Here is a 27,810-nt window from a genome sequence, read left to right as displayed (position 1 = left end):
TTTCACTCTAATTCGTAAGTGTTCCCTCAGTATTCATTCAGTATTTAATCATCACGTTCATGTAATTCCACAACCGTTTGTAATGTCTAATTCTATCATTCTATCTAACCATTCTTTCAATCACGTTTCCTACGAGTGGCCAAAAGTTTTGACCATTTCTTTTATTGAACGTTTCGCACGAGCGAAGTAGCTTTCCTTTCCTTAGATTTTGTCTGTTTTCGAACTAAAAATGGAAACAGTATTTTTTATAATAAAACAAGAAAAAAAAGGAACTCAAAAATATTGAATTTAAAAAATTCATACTTATTAAAACGACACACATTTTATATTGATAGTGAGTAAGAAATGTTCCACGGTAGCAGCTGAGTTAATGATTTTTTTTTTATTGTTGCATGATAAGGATTTAGTTTTCTTTTTCCTAGTTTTCGAAACAAACAAACAAATGTGTATTGTTTTGAAACGATCACTGCACAAGAGCAAATAATGTATAAGCTCAATCATTTACGCAAAGGTTTTTCGTTTTTTTAAAAAAGCAATAGAGTTTTCTTTTAGTTTTATGTTCAACATTTAGATGCTGTCAAATAAAGTTTATATTTTAAATGCAATTTTGTTGCTTACATTATTTTCTAGGATAATGGTAATGAAATAAAAAGGGGAAAAAATACTTCTTCAATAAATTGCCTTTCAGCAAATACAACACTCAACGGAAAAATTAAATTTGAATTTTGACATCTATTCAGCGCCCGGTTTGACGTTTCAGCGTTTCCTAGCAGTTTCATAGAGCACGGTCTAAGCAGCAACCGGTCAACGGACGCAAGGTTTGTGCGGTATCAGTTTTCTGTTTTGCTCTCCCGGCACGTTCTTGCAGTCATATTTGCATACTTTCTTTTTCTATTACCATCCACCTATTGTATTAAATCAGTGAAATAAGAAAATCAACGTGTATTTACTAATGAAAACAATTTCGTAAGACAAATCTAGTATCAAATGGATGGCACGCAAAGAACTACCGTGTACGCGTGTGGTTGCTGACTCTCTCTCTCTCTCTCTTTCGTGATTGTTGTTGAACTTCTTTCTCTCGATGCTGACAGGCAAAACCTCCTTCTCTGTTTTGTGCTCATTATGTTACTCGCGCTCGAACCAAGCGGATCCGCCAGCGGGTTTGTGGCTGTATCGGAAACGCACCGTTTTTGCTTTCTTCAGCAGCGCGGGTGTGGAGGGAAACGCGAAGAAAACGAAGGGGTCGCTGATCTATTGTATTCGTTGTGCATGCAGGCATTGTTGTCATCACCACGCCGGAAAGGAAAACGAATTGCAATCAAAACCAACAAAAAACCGTCGAACGCGCAGTGTGTGAGATCGCATCGAGAGCAAAAATTTTCACCTGAATGTTTGTTCGGTAGTGTGTGCGTGTGTGTGTGTGGTTAATTTTTTCTTCCTTCTTCGCAAGAGGTGTGACAACGATAGAGGGTGGTGAATGCGCGCATGTGTATACGTGTATAGTAAGAAGAGAAAGGGCTTCAGCCATCATTTCTACAGGCGCCCGTTTGTGTATGTATGCGTTGGATGCTGGCGGAAAAGCTTACTAGTGATGTGTTGACCCGGAGCGCAAGGCAAGCAAGCACATAAAATATTGCACTTAATCGGTGCTAGTGTTTTTGGGGGTTGCAAAGATTTACGTGTTTAAAATGTGTAAATGGGTAAAAATCAAATGCCGACGTATTGCAAAACGTACAAATCGTCACTTGCACGGGGTGAGTGTATCGTGCGAAGGTGTCCGTGCTCAAGTGTTTGTGTAAAAGCGATACAGGAATGAAGCTTAAAATGGTGTTGCGGTTAAAAGCAGCTTTTAATGGGACATACTAAAGGATGCGGAAAAGAAATTCCGTACAAAAATCTCTAAATATCAACACCCCAAACAAGTGAATACAATTCCCACAGCAATCCCCAATCGCCCATGTATTGGTGAAAATACGTTAAGGATCCCCGGAAAAACGACCATCCTTTCTGCTGCAGCTTTCGGTGCCCCCCTTCGACCGACTCAACAGAAGTGCTGCATTGTGCAAAAGTGCACTCACCACACCACCTGTGCAGCACAACCCGCTTGATGGTGGCAAATCAAGAAAGTAGAACAAAAACCGGAAAATAACGAGAGTGAGCAACAACAACAACAACAAAAAATGCATACCCATGATGCTGATGCAGTGACGGTGTGCTGTGGTACAATTGTAAACCACAGTAGGCGAGATGTAGTTTCGATTTGTCGCAACAACAGTGCGATGAAAGGTGAAGAAATAAAACCACACCAAGAAGCCACGCTGTGAGATGAAAGTGGAAAGAGTAGAAAATTTCGTTTGCAAGTGTGTGTGTGTGTGTTTGATGACCGGTGTTAGTGATAATCATAATGTTGTTTGTGTGTAGAGTGCAAAAAAAGAAAATGCATAATTTAAAATGCAACTAAAATAAAAAGGTGACAACCGTGGTGTTTTGCGAAAGGAAGCCAAAGTTTGACAGCTGGCGTCAAACACTGATTTCCTGCCCTGGTTTGGAGTACGTGAAAGATTCGTGTTCGACAGACATTCTTTGGGCCACATTCCGCGAAGTTGCTGCAGTGGTTTGGTGTGGATTTTGTGCATCAAGGTTTTTTTTTGTTGCAGCAGTCGCCTTCAAATGGCGACCATAGCCGGTCCGGCATAGTCGTGGGCCCCTCGTAGGTTTGGCCCTTGGGCAATAGAAGCAATCTAGCAATAATAATCGCAACAGACGTGTGGAGTGCAGAACAAAGAATAGTACAGCCCACAGTACGACACACCCCGACACAGAGTTGAGTGGCAGTTGGGTAGTTTGGTGTGGATGCTGGGCGGGAGGTAAGTTGATCATGTTTTTTTATTTACTGATACCGTTTCCTGCATAAAACTCACATTACTTGTTTTGGGTCGTTTTATTTCTGACCCATACCGGGGTAATGGGGGACTTAGAAATAAATGCATTCGAGACACTTGAGACACAGACAGAGACTGACTTACATTGTAGTTAAGGAATGTTGGAATAGTTACCTTTAATGTTTTGTAAGTGTTTTGATCCAGAAGCGGATACTTGCAGCTCATAAAGCATTAATACTTGTTTTCTGGGCGTTAATACGTATCTATCGAACGACAACAATCTACACGATGTAAAAGTGCCCCAAGCGAGAAAAACCTGTTCCAGAAGCGTGGCGAAAGATGTTCGCACATATTCCGCTCATTACGGAAGCAACAGATCAGGTTGTAATTAGTGCATGATGTCGTACATTTTTTGCATACTGAAATGTGTGTACTGCACACGTTAAATCTCACCTAACGTGTGCATTTATTCAGACCGAAGATGGGGCATTTTGTTGGGTGATGACCTTACAGGAATAGTTGTCTGTGTTGGAAGAAGCTGTGATAAGGGGTACGATCAGGGTGAACTCAAGCTGGAAAGGTCGAAATAAAAATCTTGTAGAGCATTTATTTAGAAGTAACAAGATCTCTGGTCTTTGCATTAATGTTACGCCGATTATGATGATGTGATGTATTGTCCTAAAAGGAAATCTTAAAAAAACAAAACAAAACCTTGAACAATATTGGGTAATGTCTAAATAACCTGAAGTCTGAAGTTTGAAGAATAGGAATGCACTGGTACCCCGAGATTTGACTTTTATTTGGGTAGTAACATTGCTCGTATCTCAAAACAATTTTTCCAATTCCATTTCCTCAAACACTCCTGTGTAAACTACAGATGTGCAAAGTGAGTAAGAGTGAGATAGTGAGTCGAAACGTTGTATTGAACGAGTTTCGTTCACTCACCACGAGGATTTTTTGTGACTCTTTTTTCACTTACTCACTCATGAGTGTAAGCATGTAACCGTGGTGAATCGAGTCGCAAAAAGAGTAAATACGTGAGATAGATGGCACCAATGTCTGCATTTTCTTCTTGAACGGCCATGCCCTCCGATGTCTGTGCCAGAAGTTATTCGAGGAACCAAGTTCCATACCCAGTTTGAGAAAATGTAAAATTTTCCTCATTTTTGCACCAAGTTTTTCCTATAACTCGAACGGTATCCAACGGGTCGCCAATCTTTAACCTGTGGTCGATAGATGGCACCAATGGCTACATTTTCTTCTTGGACGGCCATGCCTTCAGATGTCTGTGCCAGAAGTTATTCTTTTGCACCAAGTTTTTCCTATAACTCGAACGGTATCCAACGGATCGCCAATCTTTAACCTGTGGTCGATAGATGGCACCAATGGCTACATTTTCTTCTTGGACGGCCATGCCTTCAGATGTCTGTGCCAGAAGTTATTCGAGGAACCAAGTTCCCTACCCTGTTTGAGAAAATGTAAAATTTTCTTCATTTTTGAGTAATTTAGCAAAATTTATAAATATGATATATTTTAATGCGAATTTTGTTGCAATAAGTTTCTTTTCACTCAAATAATGCTTTAAAAGAAGAAAAGAATAAAAAATCAGAAAAAAAAATTTAAAAAAATTTCAACTCGAAAATTTCATAAGGGGTACCCCTTGCCATTTTTTTGAGAAATTTTGCAAAAAAAATGAAATTGATTTTTTTTAATGCCAATTGGTTGCAATGAGTTTCTTTTCACTCAAATAATGTTTTAAATTAAAAAAAGAGTAAAAAATCAGAAAAAAATTAAAAAAATCTGAAAATTTGAAAATTTCGTAACGCTCATTTTTGCACCAAATTTTGTCTATAACTCGGTCGGTATCCAACGGATCGTCAATCTTTAAACTGTGGTCGATAGATGGCACCAATGGCTACATTTTCTTCTTGGACGGCCATGCCCTCAGATGTCTGTGCCATAAGTTATTCGATGAACCAAGTTCCCTATCCTGTTTGAGAAAATGTAAAATTTTCTTCATTTTTGAGTAATCTATATACAAATTCTACTCGTGCAGTAACGCAGCGTTACTGCAGTGTTGGCATATCGGTTTTTCTAAGCCAGTGTTGTAAAACTTTAATTTGCCCAATATGAAAGCTCAATCAACAAACCCTGCATGTTCACTAGGATTGGTTTCGTTTTTTGGTTGTTGTACAGGATCTAAGCCTACTTCAACTTATCGAAATGTTAATCGATACGATTAAATGCTCAAAACGATGGTTTACGGTAGGACGATGCTAAATATTCCTTAGTAGGCTGGCTCAACAAATGGTACAATTGGTGCGGTTTCCAGAGTGTGTTGGCCAAGTGAAAGTATTCAAGAAAGCAAAAGGAACCGCATTTTTCCACCAGAATATTGAAGCAATTGCACGAAGATTTGACATTTTTGAATTGTTGAGTGGGAATTGCAGAATGGTAGCGGAGCGGGTTTCTATACCACAGAACGGGCGATCAAATCCCATCCGGGCTAAACCTCCGTACGCAGGACAGACTGTCTCGCTACCGGTAAATAAAGTCAGGAAAGTTCAGTAATGGATGACCAATATCAGACGATATTCATCTAGGCGGAAAGGAACAGCTGGTGAAGATGGCGATGACATTAGCCGGACCGGGCCACCGGGCCGCAATTGAACACTGCCAGTTTAAAAAAAAACAGTGAAAACATCCATTAATATACTGCGTTAAGCTAAATTTGTTGTCGGTGAAGGGTAAGCAATATTGGAATTTCCTTAGACATTTTATTCAACAAGTTTCTATATTTTTTGGTTGTAGAAAACGGAATACATGTCATGCGTTCCGAAAATATTCCTTTTCCGTGGTCGATCCTACAGTGGCACATCATGAAATCAGGATTGAAGAGACGCCCAGTCTATCTCAAATGGAGTTTTCGCAGGCTTCTATCAAAATCTTTCATATTTGAATTTTCCCTGGTTTGATGATTGTAGTAGAATTATTGTGCGCAATTCTGACGGAACCAAGCCCGTTGCGCAAGAGTAAATTGAAAATCTTAGATGGTTGGAAAGAAGCAATTCAAAACCACGATGGCCGGGCTGACATTGGCCATGACCAACTTTGGAATCCTTAAAAAGAACGAATTATTCTCAAATCGGATCTCAAGTGCTCGCGGTCGACGGTAAGGTACCTTTCAATTTGATAAAAAAAATGTTTCAAATGTTCTTTTTCCCTTTGGTTGTAGCAGATGAAATTCACCTGATGTTCGAAGCAAATTGGCATGTTCTGTCATTCATATTAGAATTACACATTAGAACACAACAGCTGGTGAAGATGTTGATAATATTACTAAGACCGGGGAACCGGGCCACCGGGCCGCAATTGAACACTGCCAATTTTGAAAAACAGCGAAAACATCCATTAATATACTGAGATTAACTGATCTCATGCGTTGTCGGTAAGGGTAAGGAATGTTGGAATTTCCTTGGACATTTTATTCAACAAGTTTCTATATTTTTTGGTTGTAGAAAACAGAATACATGTCTGCGCTCAGAAAATATTCCTTTTCCGTGGTCGATGCTACAATGGCACACCACGAAATCAGGATTGAAGAGACGGGCAGTGTGCCACAAATGTAGTTTTCGCAGGTTTCTAACAAAATCTTTCATACTTGCATTTTCCCTATTTTGGCGATTTTATTAGAATTATTGTGCGCAATTCTGACGGAGCCAAGTCCGTTGCTCAAATGGATAGTAAATTAGAAATTTTAGATGGTTGAAAAGAAATAATTCCACGATGGCCGGGTTGAAATTGGCCGTGACCGACTTTCGAATCAGTAAAAAGAACGTATAATTCTCAAATCGGATCGTTTCTTTTGGTTATAGCAGATGAAACACATATGATGTTCGAAGTAAATTGGCATATTCAGTCTGTAAGGCTGGATTTAACTGTAAGTATCGTAGTATCGTCAAAGTTTACCGCTGTATCGACACAACACTGGTCAAGTATTGAAAACGCTGCCCTTGATAGCTTAATAACTAACTAAGTGCTTCGTTTGGGCAACACGTTTGAGGTTACAACCCAGGCGAATCCATGCCGATAACAGGTCGCAATGATATCGCGACGCAACCTTCTACATGTGACGAAAACTCCATAGAATCGGCATTACGTAGATCTGTGGCGTAGCCCTGTAACCGGGCCTATTAACTAGTCGCTATATAAATTCTACTCGTGCAGTAACGCAGCGTTACTGCAGTGTTGGTATAGCTGTTTTTCTAAGGCACTGTTGTAAAACTATAATTTGCCCAATATGAAAGCTCATTCAACAAACCCTGCATGTTCACTAGATCGTGGATGTATTTTGGTTGTTGTACAGGATCTAAGCCTACTTCAACTTATCGAAATGTGAATCGATACGATCAAATGCTCAAAACGATGTTTTACGATAGGACGATGCTAAATATTTCGTAGTAGGCTAGCCAACAAATAGTACAAGTGGTGCGGTTTTCAGAGGGTGTTGGCCAAGTGAAAGTATTCAAGAACGCAAAATCAACCGCATTTTACCACCAGAATACTGAAGCAATTGCACGGAGATTTGACATTTTGAATTGCTGAGCGGGAATTGTAGAATGGTAGCGGCGCCGGTATCTATTTCACAGGACCGAAGATAAAATCCCATACGCAGGACTGACTATCTTAGCGGGCCAAAACCTCTTGAGGTTGTAGTGCCACAAAGAAAAGAAGGAGATTGAAATCAATACCAGGTGTGCCTGTCCAGGAGAAGAGCAATAACTGGTGAAGATAGTGAAAATATTGCGAGGACCATTGAGCTCTACCAATTTTGTAAAACAGTGAAATCATCCACTAATGTACTTCGTAAAACCGAAATCATTCGTTGTCGGTGAGGGGTGAGGAATTATGGAATTTGCTTGAACAGTTAATTCGACAAGTTATTATTTTTTTGATTGTAGATAATGGAATACATGTCATGCACTCCGAATGGCACATCATGAAACCAGCACTCTATAAATTTTTTCCATGTTTGAGTTTTATAGTGCGCAATTTTGACGGAGCCAAGTCCGTTGCACAAGAGGATAGTATATTGGAAATTTTAGATGGTTGAAAAGAAGTAATTCCACGATGGCCGGGCTGACATTGGCCATGATCAACTTTCGAATCGGCAAAAAGAACGAATAATTCTCAAATCGGATCTCAGATTGGATCGATTCCTTTGTTTATAGCAGATGAAATACACCTGATGTTCGAAGCAAAATGGCATATTCTGGCATTCATATTAAAAAGCATGTCACTTTATATAAGGCTGGATTTTACTGTAAGTACCGTATTATCGGCAAAGTTTGACACAACACTAACAAGTATTGAAAACGCTTCGCTTGATGGATAATCCTGCGTTTGGGAAGGTTAGAACCCAGATGAATCCATGGCGATAACAAGATACAATGATATATCATATAGAAAAAAATCTTCTAATACATGTGAAGAAAACTCCATAGAGTCTACCTCGACAATATGTAGATATGTTGCGTAGCCCTGTAACCGGGCCTATTACCTAGTTTAGCAAAATTTATAAATATGATATATTTTAATGCGAATTTTGTTGCAATAAGTTTCTTTTCACTTAAATAATGCTTTAAATCAAAAAAAGAATATAAAATCAGAAAAAAAATTTTAAAAAATTTTCAACTCGAAAATTTCATAAGGGGTACCCCTTGCCATTTTTTTGAGAAATTTTGCAAAAAAAATGAAATTGATTTTTTTTAATGCCAATTGGTTGCAATGAGTTTCTTTTCACTCAAATAATGTTTTAAATTAAAAAAAGAGTAAAAAATCAGAAAAAAATTAAAAAAATCTAAAAAATTGAAAATTTCGTAACGCTCATTTTTGCACCAAATTTTGTCTATAACTCGGTCGGTATCCAACGGATCGTCAATCTTTAAACTGTGGTCGATAGATGGCACCAATGGCTACATTTTCTTCTTGGACGGCCATGCCCTCAGATGTCTGTGTCAGAAGTTATTCGAGGAACCAAGTTCCATACCCTGTTTGAAAAAAGTAAAATTTTCCTCATTTTTGCACCAAATTTTGCCTAAAACTCGGTTGGTATCCAACGGATCGCCAATCTTTAAACTGTGGTCGATAGATGGCACCAATGGCTACATTTTCTTCATGAACGGCTATGCCCTCAGATGTCTGTGCCATAAGTTATTCGATGAACCAAGTTCCATACCCTGTTTGAGAAAATGTAAAATTTTCCTCATTTTTGAGCAGTTTAGCAAAATTTATAAATGTGATACATTTTGATGCGAATTTGTTGCAATAAGTTTCTTTTCGCTCAAATAATGCTTTAAACTAAAAAAAGAGTAGAAAATCAGAAAAAGATATAAAAAAAAATTTCAACTCGAAAATTTCGTAAGGGGTACCCCTTGCCATTTTTTTGAGAAATTTTGCAAAAAAAATTTAAATTGATTTATTTTAATGCCAATTGGTTGCAATAAGTTTCTTTTCACTCAAATAATGTTTTAAGTAAAAAATAGAATAAAAAATCGCACATTTTCGATTCAACTCACATATTTACTCTTTTTGCAACTCGACGGCTACATACTTACACTCATGAGTGAGTAAAAATTAGACATTCTTTATGAAACACAAAATTGTAGTGAGAAGTCATAAATTATATAATTTTCTTGCAAAACTAGACTTTTAGGAGAACTGTTGTAAAACTGAACAATTCTTAATGTATTCAATCTGAAAGTAATAATTCTCAATTGTTAAATAATATTAAGAGAGGATCGTTTAAGATGGAAAATTATCCTCTCTACTGCAATATGCAATTGGTGCTATTATCATAATTGAAGATTCGATTGTTTGAAGATTATGTTAGGTATACTTTAAGTAACAAAACAAAATAAAATCTTTCTTCATTTAAAAAGCAACATTTTTGTATTGTTTTTTGGCTGAATGAATTAATTTTTATTCTCATACACTTCATTATACAGCAAAACTAAACATTAAATAAAAAAATACACTGTATAAACACATAAGTTTTGTATTGTGATTGTCTTAATGGAATAAAATAATTTAAAATTATGTTTATGTGTTTTAATACTTTAAACTGCAAAACGAGGAAATACTGACCCCATTCACTCTTCAATCAATGTTCATCACTCTCTTGTGTGGTGGTGTGCAGGACCATCACCACTGCAGCGCACATCCCTATGCAGCTTACTGACGGTGCAGAGGCTGCCAATCGAAACGAGAGCAAACGGCGGAAGTGAAAACATAATGCAAGGCAAAAGTGAAGCCTCTTCAAACCGTCGATGAAGCATTTTTTGCGTAGCTTCTTGCCACTAACCAGTTGTGTTTGTTTACCACCTTTTTTTTCCTTACTTCGATAAGTAGCAGCTGCGCGCACATCAACTGTTTGGTGTAAATTGTTGTGTTTTCCTTCCACGTTATCAAATGTTTATACCCGGGCACAACAATAGTACGTTTGTTACAAAACGTTCCTGCATTTGTATTTGCATCCCTCGCTAACACAGGAAACATTTGTTTCTATTTTGGAGCGTAATGTTTCAAATTAAAGCAAGACAGCAAGCGATCCAAAAACTACGTCTCCACATGTCCGGCTCTGGAACAAAGTGGTTCGGTTTGAATGGTAACGAGATAAAAGATACACTTATCGTCTTTTATCCAAACCACCCTTAATTGGGAGGAAAGGGGGCGGGGGGTTGGGTGGTAAGCGAAATGTAAATCCGACGCTTCACTTAAGTACGAGCGTAGAATGCTAGATTTTATTGTATTCTACTACTGTAGAACACTCACACATTCATACACATTCAGCAAATACACGTGCAATTTGATTAACTATAATAAAGGTAATGATATCGTTGGCCCTCGGTAGTAAGGGCAGGTTGTGGATTGATCTCGCTGCAGTTTAAACTGATCTAAATAAACAAAAACAGCTAATGCAGATAATGTGTGCTGTTGTGATGATCTTTATCATTCTTATCATCTTTATCATATATAAACACAACAAAAAAAGCGATAAATATAATTAGATTTTGCGAGTTACAAAATTGAGCGAAACTTCACTAAATTGTCTCATGCTTTTGAGCATAATTTGCCGACTTTTTGCTTCTTTCAACAAAAAAGTGTAGAAAAAATTTAAAAGAAAAACTCACTTCTCCTGCCATGATAAGGATGCTAAACCGTTTTTTATTGCTTACATTCCGCCCAATCTCGTCATATTAAGCCTAACACTTGGCGAGAATAATTTATCGCCCCAGCTTGCCATCCAAACAGTCATTTCTACCATCGAGTTAGTTGAAGTCGTTTCGCACACGATGATCTAATCGGGATCCGCCGTTGCTCTTGTGTCGCGTCGGAGATTGAAGCCCGCGTTAAACTCGATCTTAACTTCCCTTTCTGATCACAGTTGTGTTGCATTTTCGGTACGCTGATGCAAACTTTACCCGGCGAAGGAATTGCAAGGGCATTGCAAATATAAAACGCTTCAACATTTCCGCTCGCCATCGTCTTTCGCGCTCCGGACGCGGTATGTGACCTTCCGGGGGGGAGGATGTGAAACCGCTCCCAAAGGTTGTGGTGGATCCCGGGCCCAGATTGGCAATGAGATGGTACGGCTTAAAATAGTGTACCATCCTTGGATCTTTTGCCGGTGAAGTTTAAAATGAATGTTTCCTGCTTTTCATAAACTTCACGAACGTTCCCCAGTTGGGAAGCGCATTTTGTCGCCAGTCGTGTATGCGTTAAAGAACTCGTTTGACCTTATCAATGATGTTTAAGGGAATTATTTACATAAGAAGAAGGAAGAGCTATAAAGGAGATTAAATAATTTAACTCTTTTCATTAAATTATAATTACTTTTTAAAGAGTTTTTACTTTTTAAAGAGACGTACTCCGTACTTTAAATAATTGTTCCCTTTAATGGGGTCTATGATACCTTCCAACTAGTTTTTTTATATGGACTTTGACGTTTGGCGGCTTATTTGCTGCAAGATTTCTATACAAACATTCCAGCAAAATTTTTCTAATGATATTTTCGATCAGCTCAGTTTAGCAGGTCTGAAACAGATTAGTCCATTAATTTAGTAAGCTAGAATTAAGATTTAAAACAACAATGAAATTACATAAGTTTCATTATTTTAAGCTTTTTATAAACAATAATACAAATTTTTACTTGTGCCATGCTTATATTTCGAAGCTGTAATTCTTGTTTCGTTAAAACGCGGTTCTACAAAACTGCAACCTAATGTCATTCTTTATGTCAAAATGCTATGGCCTTGAGGAATCCTTGCATGATGATATTACCTGTCAACAATTTCCCGCTCGATTCCGCTCGATGTTTTGACAGATCCCGGCTAGACCCCACTGATGGGAACTAGGAATCGGATCGGCAAATTTTCCCCTGGCACAATGAAAAGTAACAGATGTAAACAGTAACAGTTGTCTTGTATGCATGAGCAATGGTTCCAATTATGGTTTTTCACTTTTTTTTCGGTTGTTTTGTTATCGTTTCTTTCTGCGTTCGCTTTCTATCTGAAACCGGGTCACCTGTTTTTTTCTTCTTTCTTTCAAAGTGAGTTTAATTTCTTCTAATTTATCATTGCTTTACACACTAAATTCACACAGTCGGTGTGGATTTTTTTTATATTTTCATTTCGTTTTCATTGGATCTGAAAACACTTTCAATAACAAAAACAAAAGTATTTCTATCTAAGTTTTATCTCTTACTTTGTGAAAAATATGAAACTTATAACTTTGAATAGTATGAATTAAAAATTACTTAGAACAACCTCACTCCTACTGCGATCATTAGTAGCAAAAACCATTCCGTTTGCCAATGCAAATAGTCAAAGTCGTAATAGGCAAACATTTTTGTTCTGTCACCCCAAACCCCTCGGTCTCATCTTTGGGCACTGCCGGTATGTCAATCGATATTCATGTCACGATTTGCACATCCCTATCCAAAATCCATTTTTCTTCACCACATTTAGCAGACCGACGCGTTAGCAACCTCACGACCAAGATCACCCGATCGCACATAGTGATGAGTGATTTGTCATACCAAACTCCCTCGGGGGGGGAGCAGCAACCATATTTTCACGGGCGATCGTTTCTTTTTGTTCTGTTTTGCTCACCTTCCGTCAACGAGCACGATAAACAGTTTCTTCTTTCGGTTTGGGAGCAGACAAGTGACAAAATCCAAGTCCCCCATCGTGAGTCGCTGATTTGATCGTAAATTCTAGGTTGATGTTGCCTTGGGGATGACATTTAAAGAGCAGTATCCTGGTCACGTCACCAGAGCATCAGCTGGGCCGGTGTCGTTGTGAAATATGTCTAATTCAATTAGAATCCCTCTAATTGGTACGATCAGCGATGAATAAATGTGCGATGCGATGGTATTTATAAGGGTTCTTACCCTTACCCAAAACCTACTCGCTGATCGTGCAAATTGTGTATTCTTGAACACTTGTCACAGTAATGTTTTGCACGGGGAAATGCTTCCGTCACGTTACTCGGCAGTGAGATGAGTAAAACAAAAATCACGGATATGTATTTTTAACTGTAACGAATTTGAAGAAACAAAGAAGATGGGAAGTTTTTTTTCTTTTTCGTTTGTATATTTTTTCTACACACAAACCACAATGCTCATGATGGGATAGTGAAGGGTAAAAACTGATACGCCTAGACAGAACATTGTTTCCCAATTTCCCGAGTGAAGAAATTTATGGCACAAGTGAATTAAGCGCTCCTATCTAAGAAGAAGAAAAACAACCTAAACTGTCTTATGTACGGATGAAAAAAAAAATTCAAGAGCAACAGCTGAACCTATTTCGTGGGTAATTGTGCAAAAAAAAAAACAATACAAAATCAAGACACCAAGACACGAGGCGCCACGAACGTTAGCTGGGTTAGCTGTGTCACTACACTAGTGCGACACGAAGCTGTTATTTTTGGCCTTTAATTATCCATTTTAAATGTATATGCTTATGGCGCAATTGATGCTCAGTTTCGCTGTACTAGATGACTGTAATCTGTTCGTTCGGTCTCTTGTTGGCTTTTTAAAATACGATTGAAAAAAAAAATTGATTTCCCATTCAAACCTTCGTACAGCGATAGATGTGCCGTTTCACCATGTGCAAGTCACCACAAATGGATGGCAATTAAATGTTTGATTGCACAAACGTTTCATCCGTTCCATGCCGTTTGCGGTACGATTGTGCGGAATCAACTGTATCGACCACCTGAACCGATCGCTTCACTACAATATACCGTGCCTATCACTTCATTTTCCGACCTCCTGCGGGTCGGGTCACGGTGTAGTTCGTTACTTCTTTTTCCAAAGGTTTGCCAATATTGAGGAAAAAGTTGGAGGTGAAAGTTTGGAGGCTCAACACGAAAAAATAAACAAACTAGAGAGATTTGCTCGTTGTACGTTTATCTGATGACACATGGCTTTTGTCCTACATTATGACCAACTGTGACTAACGCACCTTTCGAAACGGAAGGAAAAATGAAACGAGTTGCAATTGCTCAGGTTTTTTCTTTCTCTTTCGTCGTTATATGCAACAACTGTTGTTCAGAAAGGTGTGGCAAAGTTAGTACCTCGCGGGAAACTATGGAACGCACTTTTCGGTTGGTGTTCATTTAATGAAAACTGTTTCAAAAAAAAAGAAAGCAAACAGGGTGAGTTCCTTTCGCGTGCTACCGAATTTTTTCGAACTTTGCGCATTGCAAATATCTGTTGGGTGATCAAGTTAATGCTCCAAAATAATTGGTTAAAGTAAGGCAACTGTAGAGAGACAGAGAGTTTCTCTTTTATTGTTTGGTATCTATTATCTACCGCCTATTCCAGGAGAATACAGCATCTCTGAACTACCTCTAACTACATTGAACGAGGTGATCCTATGATCTCGTTCTTTGGCATTTGGTTTAGTACACCGAAGAATGTGGATTGAGTCGGTGGAAAAAATAAGTAGAATTTTTAGTATGGAGGCATGAGGTTTTAGTAAATTATGAAAATTAGGAAAATTATTACTCCAGTGTTTTATTCTCCTGACGTGAACATCCCAAAAGTTTTTAGAAGCTATATAAACCTTGAAAATAGAAACGCCATTAACGAGGCATTTAGATTGAGTTTTGGGACGTTTTAGCATAGTTCTACCGAGCTATGTAATTTTTCATTTTCAATTCTGATAGCAATAAGTACTTGTGAATTTTCCAATTTCTCATCTCTGCAATTTTAGGCCTATTGACAAACCACTTCTTTCAGGATGCTTAAGAGTACCATATTAATCTTCCTTCTTTCTTCTTCTTGGCTTAATGTACTACTAGATATTCTTGGTCTAATTATCTTCCACTCCATATGATAGTCTTAAAGTGTCTTCAATATTGTTAATATAATCTGATCCGGTCAACTCATTCGAAAATGCAGAAAAAGTTAATTTTGATTCTTCTTTTAACCATAGTATCTCCTTCAAAAGTCATTCCAAGTACTTCAGTAAGTCAATGAAATGCCACAAAAAAAACACTTTCCCTTAAACTATGGCATGTTCGCGCAGTTGTAGAGCTCGGTTCCACTCGGCAACCATTCAAAGTCTTCCTCCAAACGGTACGATGATTTGACGCAACATTGGTCAACGAGTCTTGGCCAAACGGTTTCTGCAAAACGGTTTCAACGCTTCACCGGCTCATTTATAGCTGGCTTGAGTCATCATCGACACCACAGCACAAAGTCGCAAAAAACACAAGAAAAAAAAACTCTCACACTCTGTGCACGATTGCACAATATGCAACCGATCAGGAAAAAAAGTGTTTCGACGGGGTGGGGGGTTTTTTTTGCTCGTCTGGACAGCTGAGATGGTCGTTGCCATAGCTCTTTACCACCCGTTACATACTATCTTTTCGCCCGTTCGAGCAAAACACAAACTAGCGGAATTCTCTTTCTTTTTAGTTTACTCACGCAATATATAATTTAGCTGTTCCGGTTGGTGGTTGTTCTTTTTTTTTTGTTTTGCCCGGATGGTAATATCAATTTAACAACTCCTTAGGCTTTCTACTTCCGCTAACTATCACAGTCGAAACGAATCGAGCATTAATGGGGGCATTTTTAATTTAATTTAATTGCATCTATCTCATCTAAACCATACGTGACACGTGACATAAGACTTTAGGGTACTGTGGAGATACTGTGACATGGTCGCAACTTCTTGTTGTAGGACAATGTTTTGATTCTCAAAGAAGCGATATTCATTTTAACTTCATTTAATATATTCCTGTCAAATGGATAAAAGACGGAATTCTCGGACAGGCTATCGCCACCATGACACAAACATTAAGACGCTTGCCGGTTATTTAGTTTTTAACTAAAACTCCTTCCTTCTCATGAATATCCTTAAGTATATTCCGTGAAATAAAGCCATCTGTGCGGATATTGGCCACAGTACCGATTCTGAACAAACTTTATATGGGAGATTAAGAATATTCGTTTTTTTTCGAATTGCAACTTCTTCGTACGTCACTGGATGTTCCTTTACAACACTTCAAGTCTTCTGTAGTGTTACCAAGTCTTCTAGTGTTCCAAGTCTTGTAGTGTAGTGATTTGTAGAACTACCTTGAAGTTCTAGAAATCTTGGGCTCGTCATCAAGTTTCCTGATGGAATGCCCTGATCGCAAGTAATCGCCACACCAACCAATTTTATCATGTTTGGTGAACGCGAGTTTCTCAAACCTTCAATTTTTGAGATTCGTTAGTTAGTCCTTTTTATGAAAAAAAAAACAATTCGGATGTTCCGAAGTAGTAGCTATATCCAAACGTAAAAAAATAGTTGTCTATCAAAAAAAGACATTATTGAGCTAGGTTAATATTGTGTACTAACTACGTACTAATTTCTATAAATGTCAATATACTCAAAACAACATCCCCCCCGGCACCTTTGTTTTCAGTACGCCATTTTTAAACTAAAATGACAGTGGTAGCAAAATGATCGCGTAAATAAATGCTACACAAATGTCAAATGCTCTCGGTGCCCTCAGCTGAAAATAGAACGCAAGTACCCATGTTTACTTGTGGTTGTATGCAATATTCTTTAGTGTTTAGAGCATATGCCTATGAGATCGTGTGGCTGCTCAATTGAAACACACTAGAAACATACCGATTGGTAATAAATAGATTAGAATCCGTGTCGTCGATGGGCGGAACGAAAGCAATTTAATAAAAACTTGCCCACTTGTTTCCGATCCAGTGATGATTGATTGAACCATTTTCCAATGGAGATGTCAGAGTTCAAATAGTAAGGTAAATATTTATCACTTTTAAATAACAATCTCACATTGTGTTATGCTTGCCTTTAACATTAAGGTATGTTTTCTTTACTAAATGTTTTAATCTCTACCTTTGGTTGGAACTCCTACTTATGGACGATTATAACTCACTTAACATCCAGTGTTTCTCATCAAACAAACTCCTGCAATACGGTTCTTGCTTCGATCCGTAAACAAATAAACGTACCAAATATGATCGACAATTTCAACGATTTGTTTAAGTAAACCACTTCCATGCGTGTTGCACCAGACGTGTTTACTATCACTCTATCGTCTGCTGCCAATAAACAAACCCTACCCCGGAGCAGATTTAACGCTGAAGACGACTCCTCCGTTACTGCTAATGGTCTGCACTAAAACGCAGACTTTCGATGCTCATTCAGACGCGAACCATTCACAACAGTAATGGATGGCCGTAGTGTCGTCTGCGCGAGGTAACGATCGCGTTTACTCGTGCCAAACAAATACACTGTCGGTCGTCCATGTGGTTTTTTTTCCCCCAAAACGTTGTGTGCACGTGCTTCGTTTTGCTACAAAACATAAAGCTAACGGAGCCGCCGGTTTATCGGAGAGATGTTTCATTCGTTAGTGTAGTGTGTGCCACCGTGTGAAAATTGAATTGCAAACACAGCCAGCTTTCGGTGCAATGCTGTGATGTATAGTTTCGCAACAAAAAAACCAAATTGACCAAACAAAAATGGTTTTCAAATGAAGAAATTCGTGTATGAGTAAAAAAAAAAGATCATCACGATCAAGAACGCAACATCGCTACAAAATCGTATCGCATACATCTGTAACCGTTAAACGGTTGGATAAAATAAACGAATGAAATTTTGTCTGTACTCATAAAGTACACGTTTTGTATCCGTTTTCGCTAAATAAAGAAAACATCGTAACGTCAGCAAAAAAAACCAAGCCTTCCCACTTTTTTTCGCTAAACGAATGGCGAATCTTTGCGATCTTTGTTCGGATGTGGAAAAATGATGAGATAAGAGAGAAGATTTTTCTACTGACACGTTTACCCAGACACATGTGCGGAATTTTGATGTTGATGTAATCGTGTCTTCAAAAAAAAATTGGTTTGGCACGATTTGTAGCGAAATTCACCGATCGTGCTGTAAACAGTTTGGATAATTATTGGCGTTTATGTGTTTTTTTTTTGCAACCTCGTCAGATAACATCCAGCTCCGATGGATGACAGCAAAAAACACAAAGTTAAATGAGATTGCAATTTTCTGCTCTCTGTCAAATCACCCGTGGGCGGATGTTTATACAACACAAACCGAACACCGGAGTTTTCGTGACGACATAAACAGTGCCGAGGAAATGAAACTGGTTGAAAACTTTTTTTCCCCCCCACCCCCATTACAATTGCCACACGGACGGGCTCCAGAACTCATCGATGGTATATGATACAGCTTACAGTACGATCTTCACGATTAATGGATCTGGTATCTGTTTTTCGAAACCGAACGATCTTGAAATCCTTTTCATGTGCTAATGGTTTGAGTGTTTCTGCCTTAATATTTTCACTTCGCTTCTGTGCACGGCACATCGGCAGATGATCGGTCTGAATCTGTGCAAATCAAACTTCGTTGAATCAAAAGATCCATCCGCCGACAATCGATCGAATCGGTTTGACGAGTGATCGTACGCGATCGATGGTGGGGTATTTATTTTTAATTTTACTACTCTACTCTTTCTGCTTGGTGAAACCGCGTCTGCAATGGAAGGCGAACGTCGGTGGAGTGACGGACGATTGCGGTAAGGCCAGTTTGCAAGCTGGCATCTTCTCTTTGAGGTCATGTCTCGTCCAAGGTTCGGTGCCACACTTTGACGTTTGAGCGACGTACCTAGGACAAAGTGCAGAAATTTGCCAAAAACCGTCGTCACGTTGTTGTTGCTTTACTGTTAGCGTGTTTGCAGCAACATGAGCGGGAAAATGTTTATTTCTAGGTAAGTAGACGGTTTTAGGGACCGCACACGCTCTCCCCCGGCTGAGCAGGAAGAAATCGAAAATTGTACTCAGGCTATTTGAGGTTAAGGATAGCGCGCGTCTGTACGTCACTCTTTTTTTGGCTTAACGACCTACTACTACTAAGGTCAGGAGTCCCATGTATAGAGATTTATTAGTTTCACTCTTACCGCCGCGACTAGACTAGTTAAGTCTCGTTTGGAGCGGGAGTTCGAGATGAGATTCGATCAGCGAATTTTGGTGTACTAACCCAAGCGTTGGAGTATGGAGGCTCTGGGATCGCTTCCCGTTTCCACACTATATAGCATATATATCGTATCAAAGTATTTATCTTACTTTATTAGTTGATTCATTCTATGATTCACTGTAACTATTTAAAAAAAAACAATCATTTTGAATGAATCAGTAATAAGTCATTTGTGTTTCTGTAATAGGGCTCAAATTACGTAGCAAAAAGTACTTCAAACTCGCTTGTTGTATAGTCCTTTTGAAGAATTTAATACGCTCTTCAAAATTCCCGGTTTGAAGTCAATTAACCCTTAGACATTTTCACTCAAGAGTGTGCTTCAAAGGTATTTTTTCGGTTATTCCCTCGATGTTTTTGTTCTGTTTACTTTCGACATTCACTTTGAACGGCTTATGAAGGACTGGAGAATTGATAACACTTCTCTACTTGAATAACTTTTGAAGTTCTTTGCTATCCTTGGACACGTTTCGCTTGTTAATGATAAAGGTTATGACAGACGCATGGTTCCAACATCATCAGAAAGAGAGAGTACTCATGCAATGGGTCAAACCCAAGTACCGATCAATGCCAGCAGATAAGATAACGGCATACAACCATGGAACGGCTAGCGAAAGTTAATTTGATGACGGCAGAACGCCTACAAAGGTGATACAACACTTCTGGGTCGTTTGATTGTCTGCTCTCGTTCGATCTCTTCATATTGAGGGAAAATCCTTCAATCAGGGCATCCGCTTATCTTATCGCAATCAGTCACACATGTTGGATCGACTGTCAATTGGTAATTGAGGCTATTAACAGCTCATCAACAAGCCAGCTGGATGGGATGTCGCTGATTGTGTCGGTTTCTTGAGCTTCCGGTTGTTGTTATGTGATGTGATGTGAATATTTTCGATGCGTTTGATGTTCAGCTCTGGCCCAAGTTAACTAGGGAGAAAAAAAGTGGAAACTCTCCAGAATACTTGGGTGATGCAGTCGTGCTGATGGCAATTAACGTAACACACGACGGTGACGTACTATTCCTGCTTGTGTGCAGACCACGTCGATACAATCAGCTGTAATTATTTAGAGGAGCACCAAGGTTACCAGGGATGGGACACTTCCGGACGCAGACAGGTATCATGCGGGTGTGATATGGCACGCTCTACAAATACTTCATTCGCCCATTATTCATTCTCAGAAACGGTATCTGTAGCATCATGGTTTGCGCATTCAGTCAATCACAATCGAGTGTACGTTTAACATGTGTGTCGGGGTTTTCGCTTGTACCTTTCTTCTGTAGGAAATACAACGCATAGACAGGATTGCTTGCAGCACATTCCAGCTCTGGGAAGGTAAGGCTCGGTAAAGCCGTGGACATCAACTATGTCCGGTGGTAAGGATCGTCGATCCAGGGCGAGCAAAACGCAAGGATGGGAGGAAGCCGGTGGCGAGTTTTACCAGGAAAGCTATCCTGCCGATCTCGAGGGTATGCAGCGGGATCCATCAAAGATCGCGACCCTCTTACCGTCGAAGCAAACGCGCAATGGTAAGTATTCGTTGGAGAAAGAATCTTTTTTTTTGCGTAATGTTAATATTGCTTTTATTTTAGCCACTACGAGACGTGCCCGTCCAACACAAGGTCAGGATACGAAAGGCGGTACCAGGCGGAGGGCCAGCTTCTCTACCGTTGCACGCCGCGGTTCACAGTATCACGAAATGCAGGTGGCCACCCTTCCCGATCTGTCAGGTGAGTTAAGAAAGGTTTCGATAGTGTATTGCGAAAAAGGTTAGCGTTTAAGGTGATGAAAGTTACGATTTGGCGGTCGACTCGAAAGAGGACGTTTGTATTCTCGTTAATTGAATTGAAGTTGATACACGAACTTCGGTGCATCAGACCCTATGACAAGGCGAGGCATCGAGATATTTTTATGTTTAATAAATATTTTGTTTGGATTATGATTGTGAATAAAATGTGATTGTACCCGATACTGATCCTAAATTACAATTATGATTGCGAATTTAAATTGGAATCAAAAGTGTTAAACAGGCCCTTTACAGCTCTCCTTGATTTGCAAATTACTCAGTATGAAAGAGACCTGAAAATAATACGTTTAAATTTCATGCACAATATCTTTGTGATATTATCCATTTCTCAACGACGAATAACCCATGCAAATATGAGACCGAATCGTTCCATCGCAGATTTTTGTTGTTGTTTGTATGCCTTTTTATCATCATTAAGTTATTACTGTTTTCGTTGCCCCTAGACGATCATGTTATCGTCCAAAAACCTGACTCAAAATGCACCAAAAAAGGGTACAGCACAAACTAAAAATTTACTTAGAACAAAAAATGCTGTAAACTGGCTCAATTCAATGCTAATGAGTGAATTAACAACGATGAAAATGTCCCACGATAATGTTCAGTATCCGGTCACTTTAGTGGTGTCGGGTTTGCTGCTTTGCTTCTGTTCTGTTTTTTATTGTAGTTCCCTCTGCCTCGCGTACGGCGCAGTTCAATGAACGTCCGCCGGGTTGATGCCGCCAACTGAGTGCGCTGTCTTTGCGACTGATCGCTGATACTAACGGTAGAGTCGGGCTTCATAAATTATCTCAAGAGCATCACGCATCGATGTCGGCATCTCTTCCTACGTGAGAAGGGGTCATGCGCATGGACACGCAAGTCCTCAATAGATCCCATTGCAAGTGGGTGTTGCCGGTTATGATGATGGGTTGATATTTTATGCTTATTATATTTTTTTATTGAACGCGACTGCTGTCGGTCGGATTTGGAAGCCGGAATTATTTGTTTTGTTAAAATTACAAGAGGAAAATATATCCAAAGAAACTATGCTACGACTAATGCTCTAAGAAAACTGGTTCCATAACGTTTTGTTTGAAGATTTTTTATACTCTGTCAACAAGATATGAGTAAAACGATTATGAATCATTGAAGGATGAGTCATAATCGTTTTATTCGTATCCAAAATTTTCTTCACGGTCAATTTGAACGATTTTTTTAAGCGAACGCTGATATAGTATCAGCTAGTACGCTAGTAAACCGATATTTCTTCTTGATTTACCGCTGTCCAACGGTTGATTGATCTCCGTTAGATCACAAATGGTCCATAACAAATGTGCATCGTGCAGTTTGTGATGGACGGTGCTGTAAAATTGCGACACTGACATTAACCTAGCGAGTGGAATAAAATCATTGCCATACGGCACTGCAATTGTTGCTTGCAAGTATGTGTTACCCGTTAATACAGTACACGCCAGTAGTGTGCAATGAAACAATGCACGAGGTTGTCACTTGAACAAACGATCCGAGCTGACCCGTGACCATTGGTGAATATTGGAGTGATGGCGGCGTCTGTTTCTTCCCATTGTGTACAGGGCATAGTGCAGCACTAGTCCACTATTGATGTTGTTTCCCTGTTTCTATCTAATATAGAGAACCTCATCAACGAGGAGCGAACATGGGAGGAGATCCGAGAGATCAAATCGATGCCAGTTCCGATGGCACAGAAGCGAGAAATGAAGGCCCAACTACAGGTAACTACCTCCACCTTTTGTTGCACTGTCAGTCGAGACTGCTAATTAATCAATGTTTGTATTCTCTTTTAGAATGCCACTAAGCTCCGGTTGCAGGGATTCGAGCAGATCAAATGGCGGCGGCGGAAAGCATGGCAAAGCTTTCGTTCCAAATGGGGCGAATATCAAACGAAGCTAGAGCTTTGGCGAATGTCGCTGAAAACGATCGAAGGAAACTTTGGTACCGGTGTCGTTGCGTACTTTCTCTTCCTTCGATGGCTTGTCTTCCTCAATCTGTTGCTGTTTCTGCTCATATTCGCTTTCGTCGTACTGCCTCATCTAGTGTTGCGCGAACCTAGCGATCTACCGTGCGATCTTGTGGCGGAACCAACGTCCGTTCAATGTTGCTCTGAGAGCTATGAGAACGTTACACGCACGGCACAGTTCTCCGTGCTGGATCTCATTCAAGGGACGGGTTTCATGGAAGGTACGCTACTGTTTTACGGCATGTACACGAACCAAATCTACGGTTACAGTCCAATGGAGGATCGAGCGTACCAAAGGGCACGCTATCTGCGTGTATCGTCGGCAGCGGCCAATGCTTCGCGAACCGGCATGGATGCTGGTTTATTGGAGGAGAGAGCAGAAGCGCTTGACACGGAGAGGCAAACGATTCTGTACTACGATTTGCCGCTTGTGTACGTCATTATTATAGCCATCTACTACGTGATAACGCTGGTCGCAATCATGCGTGCGGTTGTGCGTCAATTTAAGGATCGTATCGCCGAGGGTGAAGGATTGTTTTACCAGTACTGTAATCTGGTATTCGGCGGTTGGGATTTTTGTATCCACAACCAAAAGTCGGCCGACATTAAGCATAGGGCACTGCACAACGAGATAAAATCATTGCTCTACCAAAAACGGTTTGAGCACGAGCGTAACAATCGATCGCGCGAGTTCATGCTCAAACTAATCGCCATCCGTATGCTGATCAATCTGATTGTATTTATAATTTTACTGCTCGCCGCAATCACGATCTACGTCTTGTTCAACGTATCGCTGGCCGAGCTGGAGCCTAACTTTACGCCCTCACATCCGGTTAGCTTTAGCGAGAGTATCGGTAATCGAACGCTGTACATGAGCTGGCCATCGTCTTGGTCGGTGTTCTCTTCGGCATCACAACGCGGTGCCATAACGTTCGCAAGTACCATCACACCTTTACTGTCCTCGATGAATGATGACGGTGGTATGGGAGGAGCATTCAATTCCACCGATCCAACGATGGATCGGCTCTCGCTGGAGGAAAAGTTGCGCGTACTGTTTTATGAGTTCCTGCCATATCTGGCGATAGTGTGTATGAATCTCGTCGTACCGCAGTTGTTTAACTATCTGGTGCAGTACGAAAAATACTCTCCATTATTCGTGATTAAGATCAGTCTCTTTCGGACGGTGTTTTTGCGACTTTCGTCCCTTGCAGTGCTGCTCAGTCGATTCTACTTTCTAATAACGCCCATGAACGTGACGCAAAAGTTGTTGATAAATGCTTCCTCCGAGCAGGGTATGGAACATACATCCACGAGTACACTGTCCCCATCGACGACTACTATTCCCACCACCAGTACCGTTACCACCTCCGCTTATCAACTCTCCGAAATGACGACGTCATTCGTAGCTAATTTAACTACGACTACGATCTCAGTGCTCAGCACGTTGGTTATGGAGCAGCAGCCCATACCGGAGGCGCAAACGCAACATCAACTACCAGCCCAGCAGCAATGCTACGATGAACAGAATGGTGCTCCACAGTGCTGGGAAACGTTCGTCGGTCAGCAATTTTACAAGCTGTTTATTGTCGACTTTGCAACGCATTTTCTCGTGACGTTCTTCGTAAACTTCCCCCGAGCACTGTTTGCCCGACATTCAAGCTCACGGCTGGCAAAGTTTATCGGCGAGCAAGAGTTCGAGCTGTCCAAGCATGTACTAGACGTGATCTATTCGCAGACGCTTTGCTGGCTCGGTACATTCTACACACCGTTTCTACCCGCTATCGCCGCGCTGTTATCGTTTTTAATGTTCTACATCAAAAAGTTCGCCTGTTTGGTGAACTCGAATCCTTCGGCAATACTGTATCGAGCGTCCCGGTCGAAGTCGCTGTTCATGTCAACGCTGCTCATCTCGTTCACGCTCGCACTAGTGCCGGTGGTGTACGCACTAGCCGAAATAGTGCCATCGCGCTCGTGTGGTCCTTTCCGGGGCTTACCGTCCGTGTGGGATCGGGCTATAGCAGCGTTCATGAAGATGCCACTGTTCTTCCAGAATGTGATTTTCTTCTTCGGCACCGCTAGCTTCGCTATACCGTGTTTCGTGGTGCTGACGTTCTTCATCTACTACTACTACGCTGTCTCGACGGCAAATCGGCACATGGTGCAGGTGTTGAAACAGCAGCTCGTACTCGAAGGCCATGACAAGCAATTTCTTCTTAGCCGGCTCAGTCTATTCATCAAGCAGCAGCAGGAATATCAGAAGCGCATGCTGCGTCAAGCCGCCGAACAGCAGCACCAAATGCAGCAACAGTACCAGCAACACTCCATTTCCGGTAACTCGGCCAACAATGTGATACCACCACCGCCACCGTCATCTTACCAGCAGCCACCGATCGTGCCACCACCACGAACCAACAGTCAATCGCAAGCGTTGGAAGCGACGCCTGCGCTACCGCCTCGTGCGGATCGAGACTCGAAACCGAGCAGTCGAGATCGACCCAAAGATCTTCCACCTCCTCCGATACCGGGCGGTGGTTCCGTCTCTACCGGCAACAGTACGGGTGCGAATTGAAGCAGGTGTGAGCAGCGCTTACCATGAGATTAATACACTTTAAAACGTTTGTTCCTTTTTATCTTCGTGTCCTGCAATGGACTTCTCGAGACGTGTTTGTGACACACGACCCCCGATCGTGATATTATATTCCAACTGTTAGATTATTTTATGATTTTACAAAATCAGCGAAATTATTATTATTTATTCTGGTAGCTATAAGCTGTACCCCGTTTTAGATACAATTTTTGTTTAGGTAAATTGAGAACTCCTAATTGCTCTGCTACAGTTCAATGTAGCATTGGATGGTAGAACAGTTCATTAGATGCCATTAGTGCAAGTCACGGATCATTACACCTCCCTCACGAGATATTAGTAATCTTTTTTTTTATTATCCAAGACTCCTCTCTGAGACATGCTGTAGGTGCGGAAAGTTTCCAATTAAATGAAATCAGGTGTTACGATTAGCCGAGTAATTCATCCAATGTAAAACACATATAACATCAACTTCACCTCACTTTGAAAGTGTACTGTGAAGCGTCACTCATAATAGTCAGATATTTTCTTATTTGTCGTACATTTGTACATAAATCTAGGTTATTGTAAGTAGCTATGTGAATGCTATTGTGCTATTGTGAATAGTTTTAAGGGATCAACTGTTCATAATTGCTTTTTTTTTGAAAACAACTATCACCAACACGTGCGAATGAATGTGATGATCATGATACGAAAACTATCGTATCATGCTTGTAATTTGATAGTTTGCAATATGTTAGATGGAGGTAAAGAAATCTTTTGTTTTGCGCATAGGCTTATTTAAATGAATATAAATTTATTGATCATTATTCATCAAAATGTAGTAACACATAATATTGAACATTAAAAAATACGAATTAATATGAGCAGCAAGTGTTGCACGTAGTTAAAATGTGCGTAACGGACCGTTGATTACGAAACTCTAATTACCATTTATTTGTGGTACCTCAATTCGGATAAACGAAAATAGACTTGTAATTTTTATTATTCAATTCCGAGGACCAAACTACAGACGTCTGCGCACACTGCTTTCGTTCTCTTTTGCGTCATGTGGTGAATCAACAAATAACAATGAGAGTCATTTCTTTTTAAAACGAACAAGTAGCAATATTACAATACATGCAAAACAGAAATTTTCTTAAAAAACCAAAAAATCACACAAAACATAATACAATTTAAGTGAAGAAAAGAAAAAAAAACGTACAGAAAGTATCAACTTTCTAGGACAGAAAAGATCCAAAAACAAACAGGTCGATAGGAAAGCACATCTTCTCGTGTGAGTAAATGCATAAATGCCGATAATGAGACTGCCTATTTTAAAAACAAAACTTTAGTTAGCCCAAACGACGACGCGCACAACCAATCAAAGATGCTGCAATAAATGCACTGGTGCTTTTTCACCCTCAATTGGTATGCATCGTGGTATCAATGGTTACATGGAACCGAATAAACATTGCAACTTACTGCAAGGCTCAATGTACAGTCAGCTTTTTGAATGATTTACTACTATCATATGTAATACAATATAACTAGTAGAAAATGCATCGGCAAATGCATACCATATTTGTATCGAAATAACAGCTTTCATCTCTCCATTGTACGCCATTTGCCGTCGCAATTAAACCAACCTTTTAGTTGTGTACATTCGCATCATACCCATCCAGGGGAAGGCGTCTTATCGAAGACTACCGATATTAATAATCGTCATGTATAAATCGACATTTTTCATAACTACAATTAGTATAATATACGTAACAAAGGCTTTTTTGTCGATGGATTAAACTAAGATCTCATTAAAAACATAAAAGTCAGTTGATTCTGTTGCATCGGGTGAATCGTACATCTGGCAAATCGGTAAAACAAGTTAAGCTTAAAAAATACTGTACCAGATCCGGAGCTTTAGGTAAAAGAAATAAAATATTCATTAAAATGACAACTTGGAAATATTTTCTATCGAATGTTTTCTTTCGGCGGTATAATAAGCAT

At 39.8% G+C, this 27,810-nt stretch overlaps 1 protein-coding gene across 1 annotated transcript; it reads left to right on the top strand.

The window, feature by feature from the left end:
- The first annotated feature begins 694 nt into the window (after window positions 1–694).
- Window positions 695–27,768, top strand: LOC125768344 (transmembrane channel-like protein 7). Its single transcript, XM_049435857.1, has 6 exons — window positions 695–1,551; window positions 1,654–2,867; window positions 20,742–20,987; window positions 21,051–21,188; window positions 22,895–22,995; window positions 23,068–27,768. Exons 3-6 carry the CDS (start codon window positions 20,825–20,827, stop codon window positions 25,807–25,809), a joined length of 3,144 nt encoding a protein of 1,047 aa, XP_049291814.1. The 5' UTR covers window positions 695–1,551; window positions 1,654–2,867; window positions 20,742–20,824; the 3' UTR covers window positions 25,810–27,768.
- The last annotated feature ends 42 nt before the right edge of the window (window positions 27,769–27,810 follow it).

Source organism: Anopheles funestus, chromosome 3RL (assembly GCF_943734845.2).
Source record: "Anopheles funestus chromosome 3RL, idAnoFuneDA-416_04, whole genome shotgun sequence".
Lineage (NCBI taxonomy): Eukaryota > Metazoa > Arthropoda > Insecta > Diptera > Culicidae > Anopheles > Anopheles funestus.
The sequence above is the reverse complement of the archived record's forward strand: the minus strand, read 5'-3'. Positions and strand labels throughout refer to the sequence as shown.

Bases quoted from the DNA above. Each gene is read 5' to 3' on its own strand.
- LOC125768344 (XM_049435857.1), top strand. From the start codon at position 20,825: ATGTCCGGTGGTAAGGATCGTCGATCCAGGGCGAGCAAAACGCAAGGA. The intron at 21,189-22,894 runs GTGAGTTAAGAA...TATCTAATATAG, and splicing joins CACCCTTCCCGATCTGTCAG to AGAACCTCATCAACGAGGAG. The intron at 22,996-23,067 runs GTAACTACCTCC...ATTCTCTTTTAG, and splicing joins AAATGAAGGCCCAACTACAG to AATGCCACTAAGCTCCGGTT.